Source organism: Rosa chinensis, chromosome 2, assembly GCF_002994745.2.
Source record: "Rosa chinensis cultivar Old Blush chromosome 2, RchiOBHm-V2, whole genome shotgun sequence".
NCBI classification, from domain to species: Eukaryota; Viridiplantae; Streptophyta; class Magnoliopsida; order Rosales; family Rosaceae; genus Rosa; species Rosa chinensis.
In genome coordinates, this window is record NC_037089.1 from 4,014,950 (window position 1) to 4,038,270 (window position 23,321).

At 38.7% G+C, this 23,321-nt stretch overlaps 5 protein-coding genes across 7 annotated transcripts; all 5 read left to right on the plus strand.

Annotated features, from left to right (window-relative positions):
- Positions 1-954: 954 nt before the first annotated feature.
- LOC112189020 (protein tesmin/TSO1-like CXC 5) lies at positions 955-6,550 on the plus strand. 2 transcript variants are annotated; one of them, XM_024328282.2, is made up of 8 exons: positions 955-1,742; positions 2,691-2,798; positions 3,029-3,206; positions 4,009-4,371; positions 4,601-4,695; positions 4,768-4,862; positions 5,146-5,565; positions 5,877-6,550. In XM_024328282.2, the coding sequence occupies exons 1-8, from the start codon at positions 1,459-1,461 to the stop codon at positions 6,119-6,121; spliced, it is 1,788 nt and encodes a 595-aa protein (XP_024184050.1). In that variant the 5' UTR covers positions 955-1,458; the 3' UTR covers positions 6,122-6,550. The 2 variants fall into 2 exon arrangements, with proteins under 2 accessions (XP_024184050.1, XP_024184049.1); XM_024328281.2 differs by having other exon boundaries at positions 963-1,742; positions 5,871-6,550.
- Positions 6,551-8,844: 2,294 nt separating this feature from the next.
- On the plus strand, positions 8,845-14,414 carry LOC112184573 (peroxisomal fatty acid beta-oxidation multifunctional protein AIM1). The gene is made up of 18 exons (XM_024322834.2): positions 8,845-9,110; positions 9,210-9,281; positions 9,392-9,454; positions 9,546-9,602; positions 9,691-9,758; positions 9,865-9,946; positions 10,029-10,084; positions 10,644-10,946; positions 11,147-11,233; positions 11,556-11,730; positions 11,902-12,023; positions 12,257-12,420; positions 12,627-12,881; positions 13,035-13,156; positions 13,269-13,390; positions 13,541-13,689; positions 13,927-14,065; positions 14,168-14,414. Exons 1-18 carry the CDS (start codon positions 9,017-9,019, stop codon positions 14,207-14,209), a joined length of 2,172 nt encoding a protein of 723 aa, XP_024178602.1. The 5' UTR covers positions 8,845-9,016; the 3' UTR covers positions 14,210-14,414.
- Positions 14,415-14,930: 516 nt separating this feature from the next.
- On the plus strand, positions 14,931-18,805 carry LOC112184574 (protein NUCLEAR FUSION DEFECTIVE 6, mitochondrial). 2 transcript variants are annotated; one of them, XM_024322835.2, is made up of 3 exons: positions 14,931-15,181; positions 15,275-15,393; positions 16,160-16,445. In XM_024322835.2, the coding sequence occupies exons 1-3, from the start codon at positions 15,033-15,035 to the stop codon at positions 16,177-16,179; spliced, it is 288 nt and encodes a 95-aa protein (XP_024178603.1). In that variant the 5' UTR covers positions 14,931-15,032; the 3' UTR covers positions 16,180-16,445. The 2 variants fall into 2 exon arrangements, with proteins under 2 accessions (XP_024178603.1, XP_040369961.1); XM_040514027.1 differs by lacking the exons at positions 14,931-15,181; positions 16,160-16,445 and adding an exon at positions 16,899-18,805.
- On the plus strand, positions 17,014-20,799 carry LOC112184572 (proteinaceous RNase P 1, chloroplastic/mitochondrial). The gene is made up of 7 exons (XM_040514028.1): positions 17,014-17,063; positions 18,812-18,901; positions 18,993-19,174; positions 19,318-19,438; positions 19,600-19,668; positions 19,762-19,891; positions 20,243-20,799. Exons 3-7 carry the CDS (start codon positions 19,086-19,088, stop codon positions 20,470-20,472), a joined length of 639 nt encoding a protein of 212 aa, XP_040369962.1. The 5' UTR covers positions 17,014-17,063; positions 18,812-18,901; positions 18,993-19,085; the 3' UTR covers positions 20,473-20,799.
- A 528-nt stretch (positions 20,800-21,327) lies between these two features.
- On the plus strand, positions 21,328-23,040 carry LOC112190585 (probable protein ABIL5). Its single transcript, XM_024330031.2, has 8 exons — positions 21,328-21,604; positions 21,687-21,769; positions 21,901-22,048; positions 22,162-22,261; positions 22,361-22,400; positions 22,493-22,626; positions 22,707-22,768; positions 22,886-23,040. Exons 1-8 carry the CDS (start codon positions 21,509-21,511, stop codon positions 22,973-22,975), a joined length of 753 nt encoding a protein of 250 aa, XP_024185799.1. The 5' UTR covers positions 21,328-21,508; the 3' UTR covers positions 22,976-23,040.
- The last annotated feature ends 281 nt before the right edge of the window (positions 23,041-23,321 follow it).

Genomic DNA, 23,321 nt, shown 5'->3' on the forward strand with positions numbered 1-23,321 from the left:
AAGTTCCTAAGCGAAAAAGGGTGGGGAGAAAGGTCAAAGCTCTATGCTTGTTATAGTCGAGGCATACTTTTTTGTTTTCTCAGAGGCTATGTTTGGTTGGTGGAAAGGAAAGGAATCAATTTCCTTTCCCATGGGAAAGTGAATCCGGAGGGGAGGGGAGGGAATGAATTTCTTCCACTTTTTCCCTTCATTTGGGAAACACTTTCCCTTCCAATGGATGTCCCAAACACAGGAAAGGAAAGTGTTTCCTTTCCCAATGCCAATTTTCCGGGAAACAAACATGGCAGTGTAATCTCGTCGAGTTTTAAATTTTGACCTTAAAAAGTTTTGATGAGATTAGCACCAGGATTATTTTGTATGTTTTTAATAGACACGCACAAATTTACTTTTCATAATAAGTACTCTAATGTTAGTGTTTCAAAATAAATACAAACTAAAACCAAGTCAAATTATAAAAAGACAAATTTCTTTCGCATGATCGCATCACATTAAGTTGTTGCGGAGTACTTTATATCTATATCTGCAGTCTATGTTTTACATTTTAGGCTTGTGACATAAGCTGAAAAAAAAGAAGAAGAAATTTGACAGTACAAGAATAAGATAATGTGCACGAAATTGTAGAGTAGATAGTAGGTGACAACTTTATTATTTATAACTACCCTATATATTATAAATTCAAATTTCACTAGCATATAAAAAATGAGTTGAGTGAGATTAAAAATAAAAAAAAGTGCGGATGTCGAGGATTAGTTACTGTGGTAATTTTATTTTATTTTTATGCGGTTATATCATAAAGATCAAACCCATAACTCAATTCTCCGCCTCTTTTCACTGATCGGTTATTTGCATAAAGTTGTTCGGTAAAAAATTCTCTCTCCAAGTTTGTTTATATTCTAATCCGACGGTCAATCGCTACAAAACTCCCACTCCTCTATGAATGCCCACCGTCTATAGTCACTCTCCCCATTCACCGTCGGATGACCCCCCCAACGCCAAATCCACCGTCCAATATTCCCAAAATTGAAATTCAAAAGCCTGGAAGAGAGAGGGAGGAGAGAACCGAGGAAGAAGAAGAAGAAGAAGAAGAAGAACCAAAAAGAGGCGCCTTCGCTCTCTCTCTCTCTCTCCTCAACCCTCTTCTCTCTAATCTTCCAAAGACTCTCGCTTTTCTCCTCCCCACATTTCCAACCCTAGATTTTTCAACTCCTCGCCCCCCCCACACTCTCTCTCTGTTCAATTCGGCGTCGTTCCGATTGCGGCCACTGGCGGTCGAGCTCCGCCGTGAGTTTTGAGCTGTGCCGCGGCCCAATTTCTGAGCGGCGGAATCTTCCGATTACTCTCTGGATCTGAATTCGGGGAATTTCGGCAGTAATCAGTGGATTTGAGTTTAGAAGAATCGGAAAATTTTTGGGCGAAATTTGAATTTTTTTTTTCTTTCTGGTGAGGTTTTGGATTTCCATGGGGGAAGGCGACGGGGCCGATTCGGCTCCGAAGAAGCCGCAATCGGATGCGGTAACGGCCGGTGCAACGACGTCGTCCGGGGACGTTCCGGCGAAGAAGCTTGCGAGGCAGCTCGATTTCACGGGGTTTGGCGCCACCACCTCGGGGAGTGTGGCGTTGCCGGAGCCGCCGAAGCCGCAGCTGCAGACGGTGACTGTGCCGCAGAGTCAGCCGAAGCCGCAGGTGGTGGGGGTGCCGGTGCCCGTGCCGCCGCAGCCACCTGTACCTTCAGTTAGGCCTGTGTAAGTTTGTAGCTTTTGTTTTTCCTTTTTCTCCCTAATTTGTTTGGAAATGTTTGGTACTTGATGATTTTGTGGTCTAGTTATTGCTTAATAGTTTAGTTTGGTAGTTCAATTTGATTGGGAAGTTTGGATTTTCGGATTGTGGAGTAAGATGTGAGTTGAGCTCAGAATTGGAGGTGATTTGAGAGCTGTTGTATTTGGAGAGTATAGTCTGTGAGCTTGTGTATTCTGGGGTCTAGTGAACAATGTTGAAATCTTTGTTGAAGGTTTGATTCTGGAGGGGGTGAAGTTTTATTGTTGTTTGATATTTTTGGGAGTGTTTGAGGGGTTTTTTTGATATTGGCATTGTTGAACTTCGGTTACTTTAACTACTCAATTTGTAAATGAATGGGAGTATTGAATTTACGTTTCTGAAGTAATTGCGTTTGATCTACATATACTAGGGTGCATTTGGGTGCTATGTGTTGAGTGTTGACACAAGCTAAATATGACGTTTATTGGACTTTTCTGTGTGATAGTTTAGTTTGGAATTTAGGATTTCCTAAACTCTTTCTAAACAATTTCTATAATTCAAATGACATACTTCCCTAAGATATGTGAGCATTGACTGATGTTGTTGCCACTCTGCTTCCCCTCCAAAGAAGAAATGCCTTACCACATGGCTTTTGGGGCTGATTGAGTTTCTTTCCTTTTGGATTGTTCAATTGCAATTCTTTTTTTGGTAAATGAGTTGTCATTTGGGCGTAGATGGTAAGTTGCTATGATTGCCAATCCATCTGTGTACATTTGATGTTCATTTATTGATGTACAGACAAGGTTGAATTTTTATAGTAATTATTGTGCATATTGACACTTCTGAAGATACATATGTAGGCATTGAAGTGAAAATCCTTATGTGCAAGCTCAAGTTGGTTTACTGGTCTTATAAACACTGTTTTTTTTTCATAGGAAACCAGATTCCCCAAAATCAAGACCAAGACCGAATGTTGATGGTAAAGATGGCACTCCTAAGAAGCAAAAACAGTGTAATTGTAAACACTCTCGCTGCTTAAAGCTGTAAGTCCATAACTTGTTTGCACTTTCCATTTTGCTACAGATACTACACTGACTTTTTTCCCCCTTTGACCTTAAGACTAAATGGTTGTTCTTAATTTTCTTTGCCAAACGAAAACGAAAATTTTCCTACAAAAAGGTTTAGTTTACATCAATTTAGTGTATCAACTAACTATAACACACAAAAATACAAACCTGATATGAAGTTGATTCTTTTTTTATTTGATGACCAGGTATTGCGAGTGTTTTGCATCTGGAATTTACTGTGATGGTTGCAACTGTGTAAACTGTTGCAACAATGTTGAAAATGAAGGTGCTAGGCGAGATGCGGTGGAGGCTACTTTGGAGCGTAATCCAAATGCATTCAGGCCAAAAATTGCAAGCAGCCCACATGGACCAAGGGATAGTCGGGTATGTAAACTTAGTGTTTGGACTGCTTTCTGCCATGATCCACTTTGAAGTTGATATTATTGGATGACGAGGCCACAACTTCGGTTCTGCACATGATTTTGAGTCAATAAACTAGAGTTTGACTATTTAGCTATCATGAAGGCATCCACAAGGGCTCTTTTTAACATGTGTGCACTGCACATTTTTGCTCTTAGTATTATGGTTCTAAAGTCAAGACAGCATTGAAGATGTTCTTCTCTAACTTCATTTTTATTTCCGCTTCATCTCATGTGGAGTCTTGTACTAATAGGTTAAAAGCTAGGATTTAGTGTGCTCATCAAACTTCTAGGCCGATGTTTTTGTTTTCCTGGCTTCTACATGAGAGAACCCAACTTTTCTAGTGTGTGGCAGTTGCAATCCTGACCCTTTGTGTACCACTGACTTTGATAAGAAGTTGAGGAGACAATATTCCTCTGAAATTAATCAAGACCTTCAGAGTCTATGAGAAAATCATTACGTGCTCTATTTACTTTTACATGTTTATGCTGAAATATTTTAAATAAATGCTCAAGTGTCCTTAGGGAGTCTGTGGTGCACATGCCGTTTTCCTTTTTGATGAATTATTTTTCACTGTCTTATACCATCACAAAAATTGACTTGATTAAAGTGAACTACTTATTTTACTCAAGTAATTGAATTGTATACCTTCTAATTAATATATGGTTATAATTTCTGCTTGGCGTCCTTTATATAGTACCTATTGGTCTCCCTCTCATGGTACCATGTGAATGATAAGAAAATGGATTGATTTGGAAATGTGTAGGAGGAAGCAGGTGAGCTTGTGGTCTTGGCAAAGCACAATAAAGGATGCCACTGCAAGAAATCAGGGTGCCTCAAGAAATATTGCGAATGCTTCCAAGCCAACATTCTCTGCTCTGAGAATTGTAAGTGCATAGACTGCAAAAACTTTGAAGGAAGTGAAGAGAGACAAGCTCTATTTCATGGTGACCATAGCAACAACATGGCATATCTTCAACAGGCAGCAAATGCTGCCATTACTGGAGCAATTGGATCCTCTGGATATATATCATCCCCACCGGTATCCAAGAAAAGAAAAGGTCAGGAACTCTTTTTTGGACAGACAGGCAAGGATCCATCAGCTCATAGGATAGGACAGTTTCCACAGGTAAATTTAGTTTTGTGGTAAAAGTAATAACCTCAAAAAATTAGTGGTGTCAATCAATGGAAACAAATTTTCCTATTATGATAATGATTATCTCTTTTAACTGGCCAGGATTTAGCTATTGATGATTGGAAATAATTATCAATGATTTTTGCATATAATTTGTTAACTTCATCTTGGCACTATTCTAGTTTGGAATAATATCATTAATGCATGCTACTATATTTGCCAGGCAAATCATCTCAGACCGCCTGCACCGTCTTCGTCTTCGGTCCCTGTTGCTCGTCTTGGTACTGCAGGATTAGGGCCTTCAAAGTTCACATACAGGTATAATTGGTGATTTTATAAGCTACTGTTAATCTACGTGAATCAAAACTAATTTGTGTATGATCTTTGAAGGTCTCTCCTAGCAGACATCATCCAACCACAGGACTTGAAGGAGCTTTGCTCAGTTTTGGTTGTGGTAGCAGAAGAAGCAGCAAAGACACTTGCAGGTAGTTTACTGGTTCATAAGATGACGAATCAGTAATTGAAATTTCATTGTTCTTCACAAGGCTCTGCACATAAAATCTTCTCTTCTTTAATAGTTCCAAAAGATGAGATACAGAAGATGGATGACATCACTTAGTGACACTATACATTAAAATCCATTAGTAGCAAATCATTTATTGTGATGATGCTTCAAGTAGTTGCCTTTCAAGTGATTTTGATAGCCATTAAAATGTTGCTTTAGTTTGACCAAAAAGGGTTGGTTTAATATCTGTCCAATCTGTGCAGACCGAAAAAATGCTGCAGAGAAGCAGGCAGAATATCAGACAGAAGCTTCCCTTGCTACAACCACAGAAGACAGGTTGCAAAGCCAAAAGGAATCTGACACTCAGAAAGCTGTGACTGATGATTGTTCTACAGCAAACCAAGCTGACAAAATCAGCCCTGAAGATTCTAATTCGGATGGTGTTGATGGGCCAAAAGGGAGACCAATGTCTCCCGGAACTTTGGCCTTGATGTGTGATGAACAAGATACAATGTTCATGTCAGCTGCTTCTCCTAATAGGTTAATGGGGGATGGATGCAACACATCTTCTCAGTTGCCTAATGGACAAGGAATGTCAGAAGTCTATGCAGAACAAGAAAGAATTGTGTTAGCAAAGTTTCGAGGCTGCCTAAATATGCTTATCACTCGCGGAGAACTTAAAGGCAAGTCCAACCTTTTTCTTATCTGGATTAAGAAGTTAAAAACTTTTCGATCATAATCAAACTGTTGGTGAATATGGTTTCCTGGCCTGATCCAGCTGTTATTACACACATCCCTCCCCTGTATGGTTGTACCTAGTCCCATTAGGATGGCAAAATGTTTACAAGAAAAAATGACATAACTGATGGGTTTGTTTTAGGTTAAGTTGAGATTCCTTTTAGTGTCCAGTCCACAATGATTGTTGCTTTATTTTCCTTTGACCACTTCGACATTGGAAATCAATGGACCTCTTAATTTTTTATTGTAGAAGCAGAGTGCTCATCTTTAGCCAGAAGTGAAGCGGCAGCTCAAAGAGAGCAAGTTGGCAATGGAACTCCAAATCCAAGAACGGAAACAGGCAGTCAACAGGGACCAATTAGCAATGGTGTTGCAAAAACTGCTGTTCCACCTACAGCCAGGACGTCGCAAATAGTTACTGCAGCAGTTTTATCCCCTAGTACTGTGCTTCCAAAACCCCCATCCGTCCCCGAAAATGGAGGAAATAAACCAAAAGCTTAAAGAAGAACTGTAAAAACATTTCAGCACACAAGATTTACCCAAGGTAAATTCAGTCGACTTGTTGGTGTCAACCGGCAAGACAGTACTAGGAACCACTCTTAGAAGGATCTAATTTTTGTTTTTGTTTTTTTAGGTTATTAATATATTGTAGATTAGAATTTTTAGCTTCAACCATAGTTCGATCCAAGTGGTGTAAAATGCAGAGCCTTGTAATTGCACAAGATATCATTTTAGATTGTTCCATACAAATTAACATCATAGCTAGCTTGATTGCTACAAGGTAGGATCTTTTTATCTATTTTCCTACTCTTTTTGTCCTTTTCGATATTTTCATAATTTCTGGAGAAACAGCGAGCATTCGCCACTTATGGTGGAATATGTAACTTAATTTTTCTTGCAAAAAGTATTCTTTTTGCAGTTTCTTGTACAGTGCTATAGCCCTATATTCTGTTAGCCTCTTTCCAGTGTTTCATTGTGTGTTTATCTTTTATCTACGTATTGTTGTAAGGAAATCTAAACATCCAGGCCAAGGACAGTCAAATAGCCTCTTTAATCATTTTTGAATGCAACACTCTGCTTTTCATAAGCCCCCAAATTAGTGAAACAAACGAGGCACTCTTTTATTTTCTGATTCTTTTTTAGTAGTGCTATGATGACCATCAAAGGTCAAGTCAAAATAAACATTAAAAAAATGATTCAAAACTTCATGCCTTATTCCCCAAAAAAGAAACTAGAAGCAACACTTCAACAACTTTTAACAACCTTGTGCTGTTTTCATCAATTTTTTTTAATAGTACTGATATTACCCTGCATCCTTTAGGAACCTTACAAATGAATAAAATGCAGTCCTTTTCTACTTCCTTGGTTTCCCATATATATATAGAGAAAATAATATGATTACGGATAATCTGGCGAAACATAGCCCGGGTCAAGAGTCTGATTTATGCTATTGCTTTCCATGTCAATTTTCATTACTCAAAATGTTAACGATGACATTAACTAAAGAAGAGGACTTTTAACAACCGCCAACAACTTCAAAACCCAATCAAATTAAAGTTTTTTATTTTTTATTTTTTATTTTTTTTAACCAATATAAGTGGTAAGTGGTTAAGCGTTCTAGTTGAGAATCCCTATCACGTTCGACTCACGAAATTGTTACATTGGCCAAGCACTGTACTACAATGCAGTGAATGCATAGTTAGAGCCATTTCTTAGTTGAGCGTTTTGGTTGAGAATCTCTATCCACGTTTGACTCCCAAAAGCAGTCAAAATGACCAGACACTATGCTGCAATACACAGTTGGAGCCATTTTACATGCGCCGGTAGATTAATCCTCTGGCTTTATTAAGTCTTTGGAATACCTTAAAAATAAAAAAAAGTTTTGACCTCAATGTTAGGGCTAGTTTGGGATTGCAGTGACTTTTTAAAAAAACTGCTGCTACTGTATTGTGAGAATAATCAACTGTAAATTAAAACAGTTTCGTGTTTGGTAAATAATATTTTTAAAAGTGCTATCAGTACATAAAACTGTTTGGCTCCAGTTTTGTTGCAGCTAGTCAACAGTCTCTTTTCTGCGCAGGCGTGCCAGCACCGTTAGGGTGCGGTAGTCGAGGATGTCCCTTGACCTGACTTCTTTTGAACGATTGTAGACGAGGTGAGCACCAACCTCGTCGCGGGATTCTGTGTGCCTCGTGGTGAGGACTTTTGCTAAGAGTCTTCTAAATCACACAATCGATACTCGACGTTGTAAATCGAGCAGAGCGAAAATCACTGGGAAGTGGGGAGAACTTTCTAAAGAGTGACTTTAGCTTGGCTGGTTTGCGAGGGTGTTACCCTTGCTTGGCTGGTTCCGTAACCGTTGTGGTCGCGGTACTACAGTCGGCTCCCAAGGAGATTAGGACCGAAGCACGTTGATAGAGGGTTTGGTGGCACTGACAGTCAGCTCTTGAGGATTCTAGGACTGGAGTGTGGTCACCGGTAAGAGAATGTAGAGATTAATTGATGAATTGTGTGACTGTGTTACTTCATCGTAGCCTCTATATATAGGCTGCTGGGCCAAAGTGGTTGGTCTTAAACAAATCATGATGGAGCACTAATGGAATTATGGTAGGTTTAATGGAATTATGGAGCACTAATGGAATTATGGTAGGTTTTCCAATTAAGCATTAATGGAATCATGATAGGTTTTTCCAATGTTAGCCACCATGAAATGTAGTTGAATATTTCCCAACGTGCATGTCATATTCCTTAATTGAATGGAGTATGAATATTCGCATAGGCGTGCCTTTTCTTGCAGCTTGCATAATTTTCCATAATTCTGCAGGTAGGCTTTATTTAGCCTCCAAATAATATATTTCGAACTTGTCGACAATATATAGCTTGAGCCACTGACATTGGCTCAATTTCTCTAAGACACGCCTTGTCAAGTCAAAATGCTCATTTTAGGTTCAAACAAAAACAACTACAGAGTGAGTTTTGATCCATATCGGCTTCTAAGAGCAACTTCTCTAAGCTGCTTCTAAAATTTACTGCCAGTGACCTATAACTTTTAATTAAAGCTAATTTTTATTTATTTATCAAATATAATAAAATCTAAAATTTTGAACAAAATTAATTTTTTGTAAAAAGGAAAAACGGGGCCTTAGTCAACACAGCAGCCGATCCCTCATTATGTGAAACCCGTCATAATGACGGGTACGTGGTGCACTAAAAAAGTAATCGTAAAGTAACGACTGCCTGGTCAATTCACATATTCCGAGTCCCGAGACCAAAGAGCATTTACACACGCCATACTTGTAGCAGTAGTGTGATCTCATAATCATCTTCGTTTTTGCTTTCTCCTCCATTTTCTTATCCTCATCACGAAACCCTAGGTTGCTTCTGGTTCGTGGATCCATGGCGGGCGTCAAGGTCACCTTGGAGGTCGGAAGCGACGGTGTCGCCGTCATCACCATGTTCAATCCTCCCGTCAACGCCTTGGCCATATCCAGTAATCCAAGCTACCTCTTAATCTTCCGTTAACTCTTTTTTTTTTTAGCTCGCCGATTGTGCTGACTCTGTGTGATTTGGTTTTGGTGTGGTGCTGTAGTTCTCAAGGGGCTGAAGGAGAAGTTCGATGAGGCCGCGAGGAGAAACGACGTCAAGGCTATTGTCGTTACCGGTAATTCAGCTTTGATTTGTACTCTTGGTGATTGAATTGCGTGATTCGAATGTTGATTTTGGAAAATTGAATGTGTTTTTGAATGCTTTCGCTTTTGTGTGTGGTTGAAGGAAATGGAGGAAGGTTTTCTGGAGGTTTTGATATCAATGTTTTCGAGAAGGTTCACGCTACCGGTATGATTCAAATGAGTTTTTCTGTGCTTATTACTGTAAGTTTAGTGTTGGATGGCTGAGAATTTAGTTCATCCTTATATTTGTTTGGCAGGGGATGTTTCGCTCATGCCTGATGTATCTGTTGACTTGATGGTCAACACTGTTGAAGGTACTTACTCACTCAAAATTAAGTGCTGGGATCTGTTTTGCCACACCAGTTACGATTTTCAGTTGATACTTTGATGTCTCTGTGATAGATTCGAAGAAGCCTGTTGTTGCTGCGGTGGAAGGACTTGCACTCGGAGGTGGCTTGGAGTTGGCATTGGTGTGTCCTCCCGCTCCTAAGCAGACAGTTTTTTAGTTTAGTTTGTTAAAGTTTTGGTGGGTTAATTTGTTTGTGCAATTACGTCTAATTAGTAAATCATGTGCAGGGATGCCATGCACGCATTGCTGCTCCAAGAACTCAACTAGGCCTGCCAGAGTTGACACTTGGTGTTATTCCGGGATTTGGAGGTATGACTTTATTCTACATAAGCTGCAACAACAGGATCATGATAGTGTTGACTGAATTGTGAAAATACTGTTGCTCTTTAAGGCACACAGCGTCTTCCAAGGCTTGCGGGGCTTCCAAAGGCAGTTGAGATGATGCTGGTAATTGGTTCATCTACTCATACTTAGTTTAATTTTTTTTTCTTTTATTTTGGTTAATTTTCAAATGTCATATATTTTGTTCTCATTAATAACTTTCTTCACTTATCAAAGTATTGAATTATTTAAAACACTATGGTATGCTCTGAACCGTGAGGAGGTGGAAGAGGAAAGAATTGCTATTTTTATAGCTAGAGAAGGTAGTTGAGGAAAAGATCTGCTGTACTGGGGAGGGGAGGTAGATTTTGGTTGAATTTTAGCTTGGTGTCTGGTTTAAATGGAATGATATAAGTCGTATTACCACAGACCATGAGATGTAGTTATGCATGAATGTCCAAGAGGTGAACACTTGGAAAATCATTAGAGCTTCATTATGTTGAGAAGTGTGGAACAATTGCTTGTCTTCTATTTTAAAACTATAAAATTTTGAGCCTACCATTTACCTGCTCAATTTGTTCTTTTGTTTTGAACAGCTGAAAAAGCTTTGCATTTTAAGTTCGTCCCATTGATGCCAATTTAGTATAGGCTGTCCTTTTTAATTATAGCATACATCACTTTTCAGTTATCCAAGTCAATCATGTCTGAAGAAGGGGCAAAGCTTGGTCTTATCGATGCTATTGTGCCTTCTCAAGAGTTGCTGAAAGTATCTCGATTATGGGCTTTGGACATTGCAGCGGCGCGAAAACCATGGTTACGGTCCCTTCACAGGACAGACAAGCTTTGCTCCCTATCTGAGGCACGCGAGATAATTAAAGTTGCTAGACAACAAGCCAGAAAGACGGCTCCCAATATGCCTCAGCATCAAGTATGCCTCGATGCAATTGAAGAGGGCATTATTCATGGAGGATATAGTGGAGTTCTGAAGGTAATGTTGGTATTCTTGAAAATTTCATCTTTCTTTTTATTTTTCTATTTTTTTTTAATTTATAAATAATCATAATTATAATAATGATAATAATAATTTATATCATAATTAGTTTGCTAGCACCTTTTACCAACTGTCTGGAAAACAGCTTTGCAGGCCACCTGTTCACGTATATTCTAACAAATGAAGTTTTCATACAGGAAGCTAAGGTTTTTAAGGAGTTAGTTGTATCAGACACTTCAAAAGGTCTTGTACATGTATTTTTTGCGCAACGGGCAACAGCAAAGGTACAATTCTTTTGTAAGTAACTCCTCAGGGGTTGATCAATTTGTAAATTAGCGGATAGCTGCATTCTTTCTGTTAGCACATCAAGACTGATCTCCATCTGCTTCATTTGTTTTAGTTAGTCTGTTTTTTGTTTGATTGGTTCTGTTGTAGCTTAATTTCCCAACACTTGAACCAAATATTTGTGCTTGGCTCTAAAAATCGTATTTTATGCCAATCTTTTTAAATTGATTTTGAAGGGCATGTAGTTGTCTTCTTTAACAAGCTATTTCTTTAGCCTCTTTCTTTCTCATTGTGTTGTCTTCTGAGTTGTGACTTATGCAGGTGCCCAAGGTTACTGATGTTGGGCTTAAACCAAGGCATATAAAGAAGGTTGCTATCATTGGGGGAGGTCTGATGGGTTCTGGCATAGCTACAGCCCTTCTTCTGAGCAATGTATCTGTTGTTCTCAAAGAAATCAACTCTGAATTTCTTCAGAAGGGTGTACGAACAATAGAAGGTGATTCACTCTTGGCATTAACAGTCCATGCCTAGTTTTTTAGCGGATTATGTGATGCATATTCTTTTCCAAATCATTAATAGTATACCCAGGCCTTTTTTGGTTTATGCATTGGCGAGATCCTGTTCCTGGAAGCGTCGGATACTTTCTCATAGGTTTTTTTTTTGACAGGAAATGTCAAAGGCTTGGTAACTAGAGGGAAGTTGGCACGGGATAAGGCAGACAAAGCTCTCTCATTGCTTAAAGGTAGTCTGGACTACTCAGACTTCAAAGATGTGGATATGGTCATAGAGGTAGGCTCTTGTGTAGTGTCATTTTGAATTTTAAATGTGAACTTTTTGTCCCTGTATTTTCAGTTATTTTTTTAGACATAATACCTTATGTTCATCTGTACTGACCACTTTGGTGCTCTAACTGTCTAAGCATCTATTCTCTACCTAATATCTGTGTTTAATGATATTGTATGATCTTTTATCTTGAAAATATTTTGAAAAGGCATTTGATGCCAGTTGTAACTTCTTTGCAGGCTGTCATTGAGAGCGTTCCTCTCAAACAAAAGATTTTTGGTGAACTTGAGAAAGTTTGCCCTTCTCGTTGCATTTTGGCTACAAACACATCCACTATTGACCTCAATATAGTTGGAGAAAAGACGAGATCTCAGGACCGCATCGTGGGGGCACACTTTTTCAGGTTAGTTGATTCACTTTTCTACCTAAAAACATGCATCTTTACCAATTGAAGAAAACACACTTGTTTGACACTCTGAAACAGTGTGCTTTTAGATATGTCTACTCAACTAGTAGCATTTTATTCTTATCAATTCTTTTATTTGGTTATCATGGAATGCTTGTTGATTGTAATTTCTACTTTCTTCGACATGGCACTTTGATGGACAGTCCTGCTCATGTGATGCCTCTTCTTGAAATAGTACGGACAGAGAAGACTTCGGCACAAGTAATTCTTGACCTTTTGACGGTTGGAAAAGTAATAAAGAAAGTTCCTGTTGTGGTTGGTAACTGTACGGGATTTGCAGTCAATCGGGCATTCTTTCCCTATACCCAAGGCGCACATATATTGGTCAATTCAGGTGTCGATGTGTTCAGGATTGACAGGATCATCAGCAATTTTGGCCTTCCTATGGGTCCATTCCAGTAACTTTTTTCCCTTTCACTATTCCTACTGACTGTTTTTGTTTATTTTCCTTCCAGAAAATCTTGTGTAGAATTTTTGGGGATCATTTTTCCTACATGCTCTTGGACTTTAGAACTGCATTGTTGATTGTGTCTAGCTCTCTTAACTTGCAGACTTCAGGATTTGGCAGGCTATGGAGTAGCTCTTGCTGTTGGAAAGGAATTTGCTAGTGCTTTCCCTGATCGCACATTTCAATCACCATTGGTCGAACTCTTAGTCAAAAATGGACGAAATGGTAATATTGAACTTCACCAAATATCTTCATCTTCCTTTTTTTCTTTTGAAGGAGGCCTGGAATGCTTTTACTTTTTCTGCGTTTGATTTTCTTTGTGTTTATGGCATTTCAGGTAAAAACAATGGAAAAGGATATTACATTTATGAAAAGGGAAGCAAGCCCAAGCCTGATCTGTCTGTGCTACCAATTATTGAGGAGTCTAGACGAATTACCAATATGATGCCTGGTGGAAAGGTACTCTCCCATTTCAACTTACATTTGCAGAAAGTAGTGTTATAATTGAAAGTTTGAAACTACAGTCTGTTACTGGGTAAGTAGATGCTTTCATTTTAGACACTTTTAAGACAACCATACTCATTGGATTTTCTGGGCTATGGCTTGCAGCCTTTATCTGTTACAGACCAAGAAATTCTGGAGATAATACTCTTTCCTGTGGTGAATGAGGCATGTCGTATTTTGGATGAAGGAGTAGTAATTCGAGCAGCAGACCTTGACATTGCATCTGTTCTTGGCATGAGTTTCCCAAATTACCGGTGAGTTCTATTTTGACCCTTTCATCTGACTTTCTGCTTGAACTCAAGATGTTGCAAGTTGCAAACATTCTTTTTTGTTTGTGAAACTTGATCAGATTCCCGTTCTGGTATTAGTGCAAATAGATTTAGCTTTGTATTGCTTTGACAGTCCTCAGCCTGCTAAATTATGAGAGTATCCCATATTAACTATTCATAGTTCTTCCACTCACTCATTTAAACTATTTGTCTGTGCGGCAGGGGTGGCATTGTCTTTTGGGCAGATATGGTTGGGCCTAAGCATATATACGCTACTCTCAAGAAATGGTCAGGAGTATACGGTGGTTTCTTCAAACCATCCAGGTTTTTGGAAGAAAGAGCAACAAAAGGCTTGCTTCTGGTAATAACACCCAACTCTTATTTTCAAACGTGATTGGTTTGCGATGAATTGAAGCTATTCTCTGTGTCTTGTTTACCTAATATCTTTTTCCTTGTCCTGCAGAGTGCACCCGCATCATCCTCATCTTCAAGGTCACGCATGTAAGCCGGCACCTTCAACTTTTCCGGAAAATAAATTTCATGCGATTGCTTCCCCATAGTAGTATTGTAATGTAACTTTGATAATGGTTTCCAAAATAAGCAATAAGCTTTCACCTTCCTTTCTGCCCTCTCCTTTGTGAATGGTCTAATAGATCCAGGAAGTATCATAAAACACTGGATATTATACAGAACTCGAGAGAGTTACTTGATGTGTCTGAATCCGGCGTATCTCACCGATGTCATGTCCACAATGGACTTCCAAAATGATTAAATGAATCACAAAGTTTCTCCATATTCGATCAGTCCCGGCATCGTTCAGTGAGTTTTGCAGAAGGTCATAATGAGATCAGGACAAACGTTTAAATCGGCTTACAGATATCACACTAATATTATGATATATCAACAAATATATTGGAGAAACAAGAACGCTATAGGAGATATATCGGTGTATCTGTAGATATTTAGAACACAGTGGTGTTTACCTGGTCAGTTACTGACCAAAGAATTTATGCTCAATAACCCTTAGTTTTACATCCAAAGGTGGAAAACAAAACACCTCAACTTAATAATAATTATCTTTGCCATTGGATTTACATCCAAGGGTGGTTGAACATTATTTTCTTGATCATGACTACAAATTCAACCCAAAATGTAACCGGGTCGGGTCGGGTTTGTCGGAGCTGAATGGGTTCGGACGTTTGGCTAATGTATCGAACCTGGGCAACGACATGCCGTTTCTTTCCACAATCAATAAACCTCGAATGCTAAGCGGCCAAAACCCCCAAAACCCAAACACAGTAGAAGAGACTCACTACTAGCTCCCTCCAATGGCCTACTCTAAAGTCGTCTCTAGGTTATCCTCCCGATTACACCCGTCCTTCACTCACAAGCTCACCAAAACGACGTCGTCCGAACTCTCTTCCCTCAAATCGAGCCTTCACTTTCCGGCACCCGCTCCCGTCCGACGCATTTCCAGGTTATTCCAATTTCTCATTCTCGTTTGTTACCATTGAAATTGAGTAGGGCAAATCTGGAATCTCAGAAAGTTTTTTTGTGTTTGATTATTTAGGTTACCATTGGAACTGAGCAGCGTGGAGTCGATGATGCCATTGCATAGTGCAATTGCTTCGGCGCGGTTAACATCGAGCTTGTCAATTGAGTCCCAGAGCTGGGGGTTAGTTCCTCAAGGTCAGCCTTTTCCTCTAATTTTTTAAGCTCTCACATGCTTTCATTGCTTTCAGTATTGATTAAGGGTTGGAAAGTCACAGAAGAAACTCTAAAGTTTTCAATCTTTAGTGTTTTTGGTTGCTTGACAGAATGGGATCTTTCAGCTATGCTTATATTTTGATACACATTTGATCTATTTGGTTCAATTCTGGTTATGTGATGCTCTGGTTATTGTATGTGTCTGATCTTTGTGCTATGTGTGGATGGATTGAGTTTCTATTGGCTTGCTATTATATAAGCTTCTAAGGGAGCTTGTGTTCTTTCCGTGGTGGGAAAAAAAAAGATAAAACTACGACAGGATAATCCTTTAAGGAATGAACACAGTTCAACTGAAACTGCATGCTGTACATACACTTACACACCCTACTGAACTGTGCATTATTCGAGCTTATTAGTTTACCCCCATCTATCTGAATCATTGGTGAGCAGATAACCAAATAAATTGTTGATAAACTAATATCGTTCAATCAAGTTGGTCTTGATTTAGTCGTGTTCAGCCTAGTTCATGGGATCAAGGCTGCACTCTAAGGGTTCATTTGGGAGGAGTATTTCCAAATCAAGTGATTTAGGTGTTATCATATTGTATGGAGTTGCTCCAAATGCATTATAGTAGTGTTCTTAAAATCTTATGGTTCTGTTAACTAGTCTAGTTTAATGTCAGATCCAGATCCTTTATTCTTAATCATTCACTCCCAAATGGACCCTAATACTTCCTTTTCCATTTCAGGAATTTCAATGCCTTTATGACAGCTCTCTCTCTCTCTATCAAGTTCTCGCAGAGATTTTGTTTGACGGCAATGTAGGGCACTCGTTGACATTTTTATTTATGGATTTTAGTAGCATAATGTGTTAAACAGTTTATTGGGCATCAGTGCTTGTTGATTTTCATCCTTTTGTCTGAATACCTTTGTAAAGGAGGCTAAATCTGTTCCTGCTGAACCAAGCTGGGGACCAAGCTGGGGACTATTAAGTTGTTATTTAAGGGAGGTGCCCAATAATGTGTTTCTAGTTTACTTAATATCTACCAACTACCGGCTATGAGTTACATGTCAAATTACAAAGTTATACACGACGCTGTGACATTGTAAGGTGATTCAAGTTCCAATTTTAAGACTGCTGGACAGTCGGTTGTTTTCAGAACCCTTATTGCAATCTGTTACTTTTGACATAATCTTTGAGAGAGTCATGATTTGAAACATGTCGGATCATCGTAGAGTAGTAGCCGTCAGTTGAATTCCCATATAAAACCTCTCTGTTTTCCCTTTTAAATGAAAATGCTTGTTACGTAGAGTAATTCGAGGACGCACTGATGCCTCATATGACCTTGTAATCAAACCCAGAATGTCATGAAAGACGTTCAATTAAGAAATGATTTAAAAGAAGTTGTTTTCTACCATACCGGTGGAATTATAGACGATATCAACCTTATTTAAGACGCTAATCACGTCCCTGTTCACCTTAAACAGAAAGGGCAATTGTGTAATTTCGACTTACACCTCTGTTACTAGTTAATCCATATCGGTAGCGGCCCAGCAAACTCCTCCAACGGCCACACATGGCCTCCTTCACCTCCCCCAACTCAGTACTGCAGCAAAAGCAGCACCACCTTCTTCACTCCATCACCACCCTCTGTAAGTACCCATCTCCTCTCAACGTTTTTGAATTCCACTGCCCCTCTCATTTCTTCACTTTCTCACCTCCCAAGCAAACACTTCAACTCAAACACGCACTAAAACTCTATCCACTTCCACTCGCTAGAGAGAATATCAACCACATAGTTGCAAAGTTTTCCACCTCCACCACCACGTACCATGAACCACACACAAAGACCCTGAACTCAGCAACTGAAAAACCTGTAAAGAACAATGGCAGTTCAGTTGTGGAGAAAAAGAGTGAAGCTAGGTTCACTAAAGAGAAAAGTACAAAGAAAAGTAGAAGGAAGGAGGGTATGTGGTTTAAAGATAAGAGTAAGGAAAGAAAGAAGAGAGGTAGTGATAGTGATCAGGTGGGAGAAGAGAAAAAGGGGAGAGGGTCTAAGAAAAACAAGGTTAATGTAGACTTGCCTGAAGTTAAGATGAGAGTTGGATTGGATATGTGCTCAAAGAGAGGGGATGTAATGGGTGCAATTAAGTACTATGATTTGGCTCAAACTGAGCAGATTAAGTTGGATCAGTATCATTATACTGTTCTGTTGTATCTGTGCTCTTCTGCAGCTGTTGGTGTTGTTCGTCCTGCTAAGAGTGGGTCTGGGACTCGAGTTTTGGATACCCTGGATTCGTCTGGTGAAGGAACTGGAGTGGAAACAATGGAGTTGACTAAGTTAAGAGATTCGGGTATTGGGAATTGGGATGATAACAGTGGAAGTGATGAGAGTGCTGAAAAAATGGAGTTGAGTTCAAGGAACAGGTTTGATGATGATGTGGATGGTGCTTCCAATGAAAAGAGGAACTTAGCGTGGTTTTCTAATGGATTTGTGAAGCGAAACTCTCGCCTGTTAGATGGACTGAACAATCCTACCAAAGTTGGAGATGATGGTACAAGTCTAAAAGATGGAAATGTGAAGCAAGAAAGCAATGAGATTCGGGTTAGTGAGGATGTGAAGAAGTATGCACTCCAAAGGGGATTTGAGATTTATGAGAAGATGTGTTTGGATGGTGTCCCAGTGAATGAAGCAGCATTGACATCTGTGGCTAGAATGGCAATGTCAATGGGGGAGGGAGACATGGCATTTGACATGGTGAAGCAGATGAAATCGATGGGAATAAATCCTAGACTGCGTTCCTACGGTCCTGCGTTATCTGCTTTTTGCAGTAGTGGCAATATTGACAAAGCGTTTGCTGTTGAGAAACACATGTTGGAGCATGGTGTCTATCCAGAAGAGCCTGAACTGGAGGCCCTCTTAAGAGTGAGTGTGGGAGCTGGAAAAGGTGACAAGGTGTATTATATGTTGCAGAAACTAAGAACAAGTGTAAGGAGGGTCTCACCCTCTACTGCTGACTTAATTGTAAAGTGGTTTAATAGCAAGGAAGCGTCAAGAGTGGGAAAGACAAAATGGGACGAAAGATTGATAAGGCAGGCCATTGAAAATGGGGGTGGTGGGTGGCATGGGCAGGGATGGTTGGGGAAAGGAAAGTGGTCAGTGCTACATACAACTATTGGATCCGATGGCTTGTGCAAATGCTGTGGGGGAAAATTGGCCACAATTGATCTTGATCCTGTAGAAACAGAAAACTTTGCTGAATCAGTTGCATCTATAGCTATACAGAGAGAGAAAAATTCAAGCTTTCAGAAATTTCAAGTACGAAAAGCCCCCAACAATGCTTATTGCTTTTAATCTTGTATGGTTTGACTTAGGAAAGACCAAAATTGTATTATGCAGAAATGGCTCGATTATTATGGACCTTTTGAAGCAGTGGTGGATGGAGCTAATGTAGGTCTTTTCAGCCAGAAGAAATTCATCACAGCCAAGGCAAGTAGCTTGATGCTTAAGCACATACAACAGAAATTAACAATGTGTTCTTATTAATGATTGGTCTACATTAGCATGGTGAATTATTTAGGTCAATGCTGTCGTTAATGGCATACGCCAGAAGCTTCCTTCGAAGAGATGGCCACTCATTGTTCTTCATAATAGGCGTATCACTGGAGGCAGAATGGATGAACGGGTGAATAAGGCGTTGATTGAGAAGTGGCAAAATGCTGATGCTCTCTATGCAACGCCTACTGGGTCAAATGATGATTGGTCAGTAAGAGCAATATTAAACAAGTGATATGTGCATTGTTTGTATATAACTTTTACTATTACATTAAGTTTTTCGATTTAATACCTAATCTCAGATTATTATTTGGATAATGCATACTGATTTAAAGTGCCATCGTTTTCAGGTACTGGTTGTATGCTGCAATTAAGTTCAAGTGCTTACTTGTGACAAATGATGAGATGAGAGACCATACATTTCAACTTCTTGGGAATGATTTCTTTCCAAGATGGAAAGAAAGGCATCAAGTGAGTGGAGCTCTCTAGGATAATAACAATTATCTATAGTCTATACTATACTAGATTACTTGGTCCAAATTGTTTATATCTTTGCAGTCAACAATACTTGATTCTCTGTATAATATCTGCTCCTATTTATCTAACATGTCATTTATCCTCTTTAATTGAAGGTGCACTTCAGTTTCTCTGAAGGTGGTCCAGTGTTTCATATGCCTCCTCCTTGTTCTGTTGTAATTCAGGTCAAAACTAATAAATCTCTGCCACTGTAAGTTAACTGAATTTTGATTAGAAGACTGTAGATATTTATGCACCTTGGTGAAATATGTTCTCAGGAATCAGAGGAAGGGCACTGGCACATTCCAGTGGTGTCAGAACATGGTTATGAAGCTGAAAGAATGTGGTTATGCATTATGCGAGCTAAATCACGTGAGGCAAGGAAGGATTCTGCAACCAGACCTGAAGGTAATTTGTGAGTGTAACAAATTCATGGTTTTATTTACAAATATATGGGTTGGCAACATAAGATGGTTCAAATTAAAATCACGAAGGTCTAAATGAGTGTATTTCATTTTAAAGTGATACTCATAAGATGTAAAATGATTAGATTCACATATTTCATAACCATTTCATAAGGTTTGTAGATCATGGTATTCTCTGCGTCTTTTTGAGTTATTGATTCTAAAGTCATATATCAAGTGTTTATCGTGTGAATACTCTAATGCTTGAACTGTCTGTCTATTATATTATCCATATCAGGTTGTTTTTCATTAGTGCAATCACTTTTGGATTTATACATTAACTGAATTTCTGTAGATGCAGAACCTCAAAACAAGGGATTTGCTAGGTCAGCTACCAGAACTGGCATTGAGTCACAACCGTTGAAAATTGCGAACCACAAATATACTAAACACCGACCCCAGGAAATTCTAAAGAATCTCAAAGATATTCTATCAGGTTCCACAATCTCGAATCATCGTTCCATAATACCAGAAATTGAGACTGCAGAGAAGATTGGTGGATGTACCATTGACTTTCAAATATGAAGTTAATGGCTATCTTGTTCAGAACTTTCACCGAGGCACATAGGTCACAAACTCCCAATCAATGTTTTTTCTATAGCTGGGAGCTGAGTTTCTAGTTGGAGAAGTATGTAGATTTCCATTGAAGAAAGCACTTTTTGCTATCAGATTTTTGCAGCTTAGAGCTAGATTTTGTTCTTCTCCTTTTGCACGCGTATGAGTGCAAAATTGAATTATTGGAAGAATAATAGGAATATGATGGTCCTCGTATGGACCATTATCTGTATACTCTTTCTGTAGCATTTGACTTCATATTCATAGTGCTTTGTATATAATTGCAATTTTTTTTTTTTTTTTTGGGGTGAAATATGAGATATATGATCTATGATCTATGATTTAAACTTTTAGCTTAATTAAATAATCTAGCCTTCTGAATGATAATATAGATTAAGATAATCCAAATAGAATCTAATCACATTGTGCACTGCAGCTCAGCCATGAATCTCCTACTGAATAAATCAGGAAATAAATAAAAAATTGCTAAAACAAAAGGTAATAATATGTAAATTCTCTCACATGCACATTTCATGTTTGATCAGGCTAATCTGTGACTACAAACAATCATCTCTATTAGTTAAAGCTAAGTAGTTGATTAGTTTTGATTGGATTTGATTTGAACCGAGGAAATCTTACAATTTTGTCATAATCCTAGTAAAAGATTACTTACAGAGCTTTCATCCTCAAGTCACTGTAAATATTTTAAAGGAAATTTCCTATGATGGAGTTGTCAGTTACTGACTCGCTGCATATTTTTTAAACTTTTCTGTCCTAAACTGAAAAGCAACGAACACAAAATCACGGGAGGAAGTTGCATTTTGTCATCTTCCTCCTTTCTTGAACATGCTGGGGATCACTGTTATACGATGGAGAGAATCAATCTCCTTTCTTATGTGTTTGTTTCCTCCCTCTCTCTTAGCTTAAAAACAAAACAAGCCCACATTGCTTATCCTCCCACTTTTAACTCTTTCAAGCTTTCCAAAACCTCGGAAGAAGTTCAAACATGGAGAAGATGGAGAACTCTATACCCTGTTCAGGGAAGCAAGAAGATTCAGAAGGCGAGTCCAAGGACGTTGTGAACTTTGATAAGTCTCTCCAGGTACATGATTTTCAAACCCCCAACGATTTGTGTAATTCTTCTATCTTATTGAGGTGTTAAAATTTTGAGTTTGGGTTTGAAGGAACTAAGAGACTTGAGCTCCCAACTTCATTATGCTGCTGACTACTGTGAATCAACCTTCTTGGCTGCCCAAGAAAAGAGAGCGTAAGTCTTGTTTGCTAAACATTTTTCACTTTAATGTTCATTGGAAAGATAACTGAATAGATGTCTAAAACAATGTAGTTTTACGAACAAGGTGATGTGAGGATTAACTAGGAATGGTTATATTTTGGCAGTGTGGTGGAAAACACAAAAGAGTATATATGCAGAGCTGTGATTACTGTTGTTGATCATCTAGGATGCGTTTCTGCTAACCTTAATGGTCTCATTTCTGAGACTAATGAATTTTCAGACCCCGAGCTGCGAATCAATTGCCTCGAACAAGTAACTATAATCATCATCATCTTCAATTCATCATCATGTAATTTTTGTTAAGAATTTATGTACTTATTGCATCAGTAATAATTAAACAATGAAATTGCTTTTGCATTTGATAGAGAATTCTCCTATGTGAACAATTCACCCACAAGCTTGCTCTCACAAGAACTAGATGGCGTGAGACTTTACCGAGGCATAGCGCACGTTTTTTATGTGCACGTAATTCTTCCGCATACCATTTCACTTTCATCTTTACTAATATTGAAATTCTGTCACCAACATTTTCCCCCCTTTCTAAGTCTTTGGTTTTGTGATCAGCTATCTCTAGAGAGGATGAGAAATCAAATGAAGATATAAGGTAAGCTTGTCATTGTCTAGATATTGTTGAAATGTATGCTCCTTCAAGTTCTCCTTTTAATCAGATTGATGAATTTGACCCATTTTATGCAGGGACTGTGGAAAGCCGGCCTTTCGGAAAACTACTGACAGGCATGAATTTGACAGAGAGGAAGCAATGCCACTTTTCTTGTACACTTACTCACACAAACCGTCTTTGTCCAAGGATAATGCTAATTCAGCTTTAGGTGACATTGTGTTTTCATATGTATAGTATTTGTATTCTTTCATGAATTGTCTGTAATTAACATGGACTTCCTCCATGTAGTGCCTGTTCGTGATGGTCTATCAATCCTTTCCAAAAGTCCAAATCCCGCATTTCATTTCCAGGTTAGTTGTAGCAGATTGCAGAATATATAGTGCATAACATTTTATTTTAAGTTCTAGTTTCATTTCATTTATGTCCCTAGTCTCCATTTTAACTCGTGTGTTGGTGCTCTATTGCAGCAAACTCGGAATAATGGACGCAGTACCAGGAGATCCGGGCAGGGTAGTGACTTTTTTTCACGCATGAGACGAGCTAAACGAGCAATGTGAAAGGCTCCGGCCATATATATATATATATATATATATATATATATATATATATGTACTTTCTAGTGTTATCTAGGTTCATGTTGATGCTCATATGTGTGGATGCGATCACTATTTTCATATACGTAAAAGTAGGTGGTAGAAATATAATATAGCTACCGATGGCAAATTAAAGTACAAACGATTTCAATAATGATTTCTTAACACTACATTACAAATTCAGTGGATTTCTGGCCCGATACATTACAAAAAATAAAAAAAACACACGAAGGGAAGAGGGACAGGGACCAAACCAAAACCTATCCCAACAAAAGTAATTTCTAGAAATTCTCCCAAAACCAGGAGAACC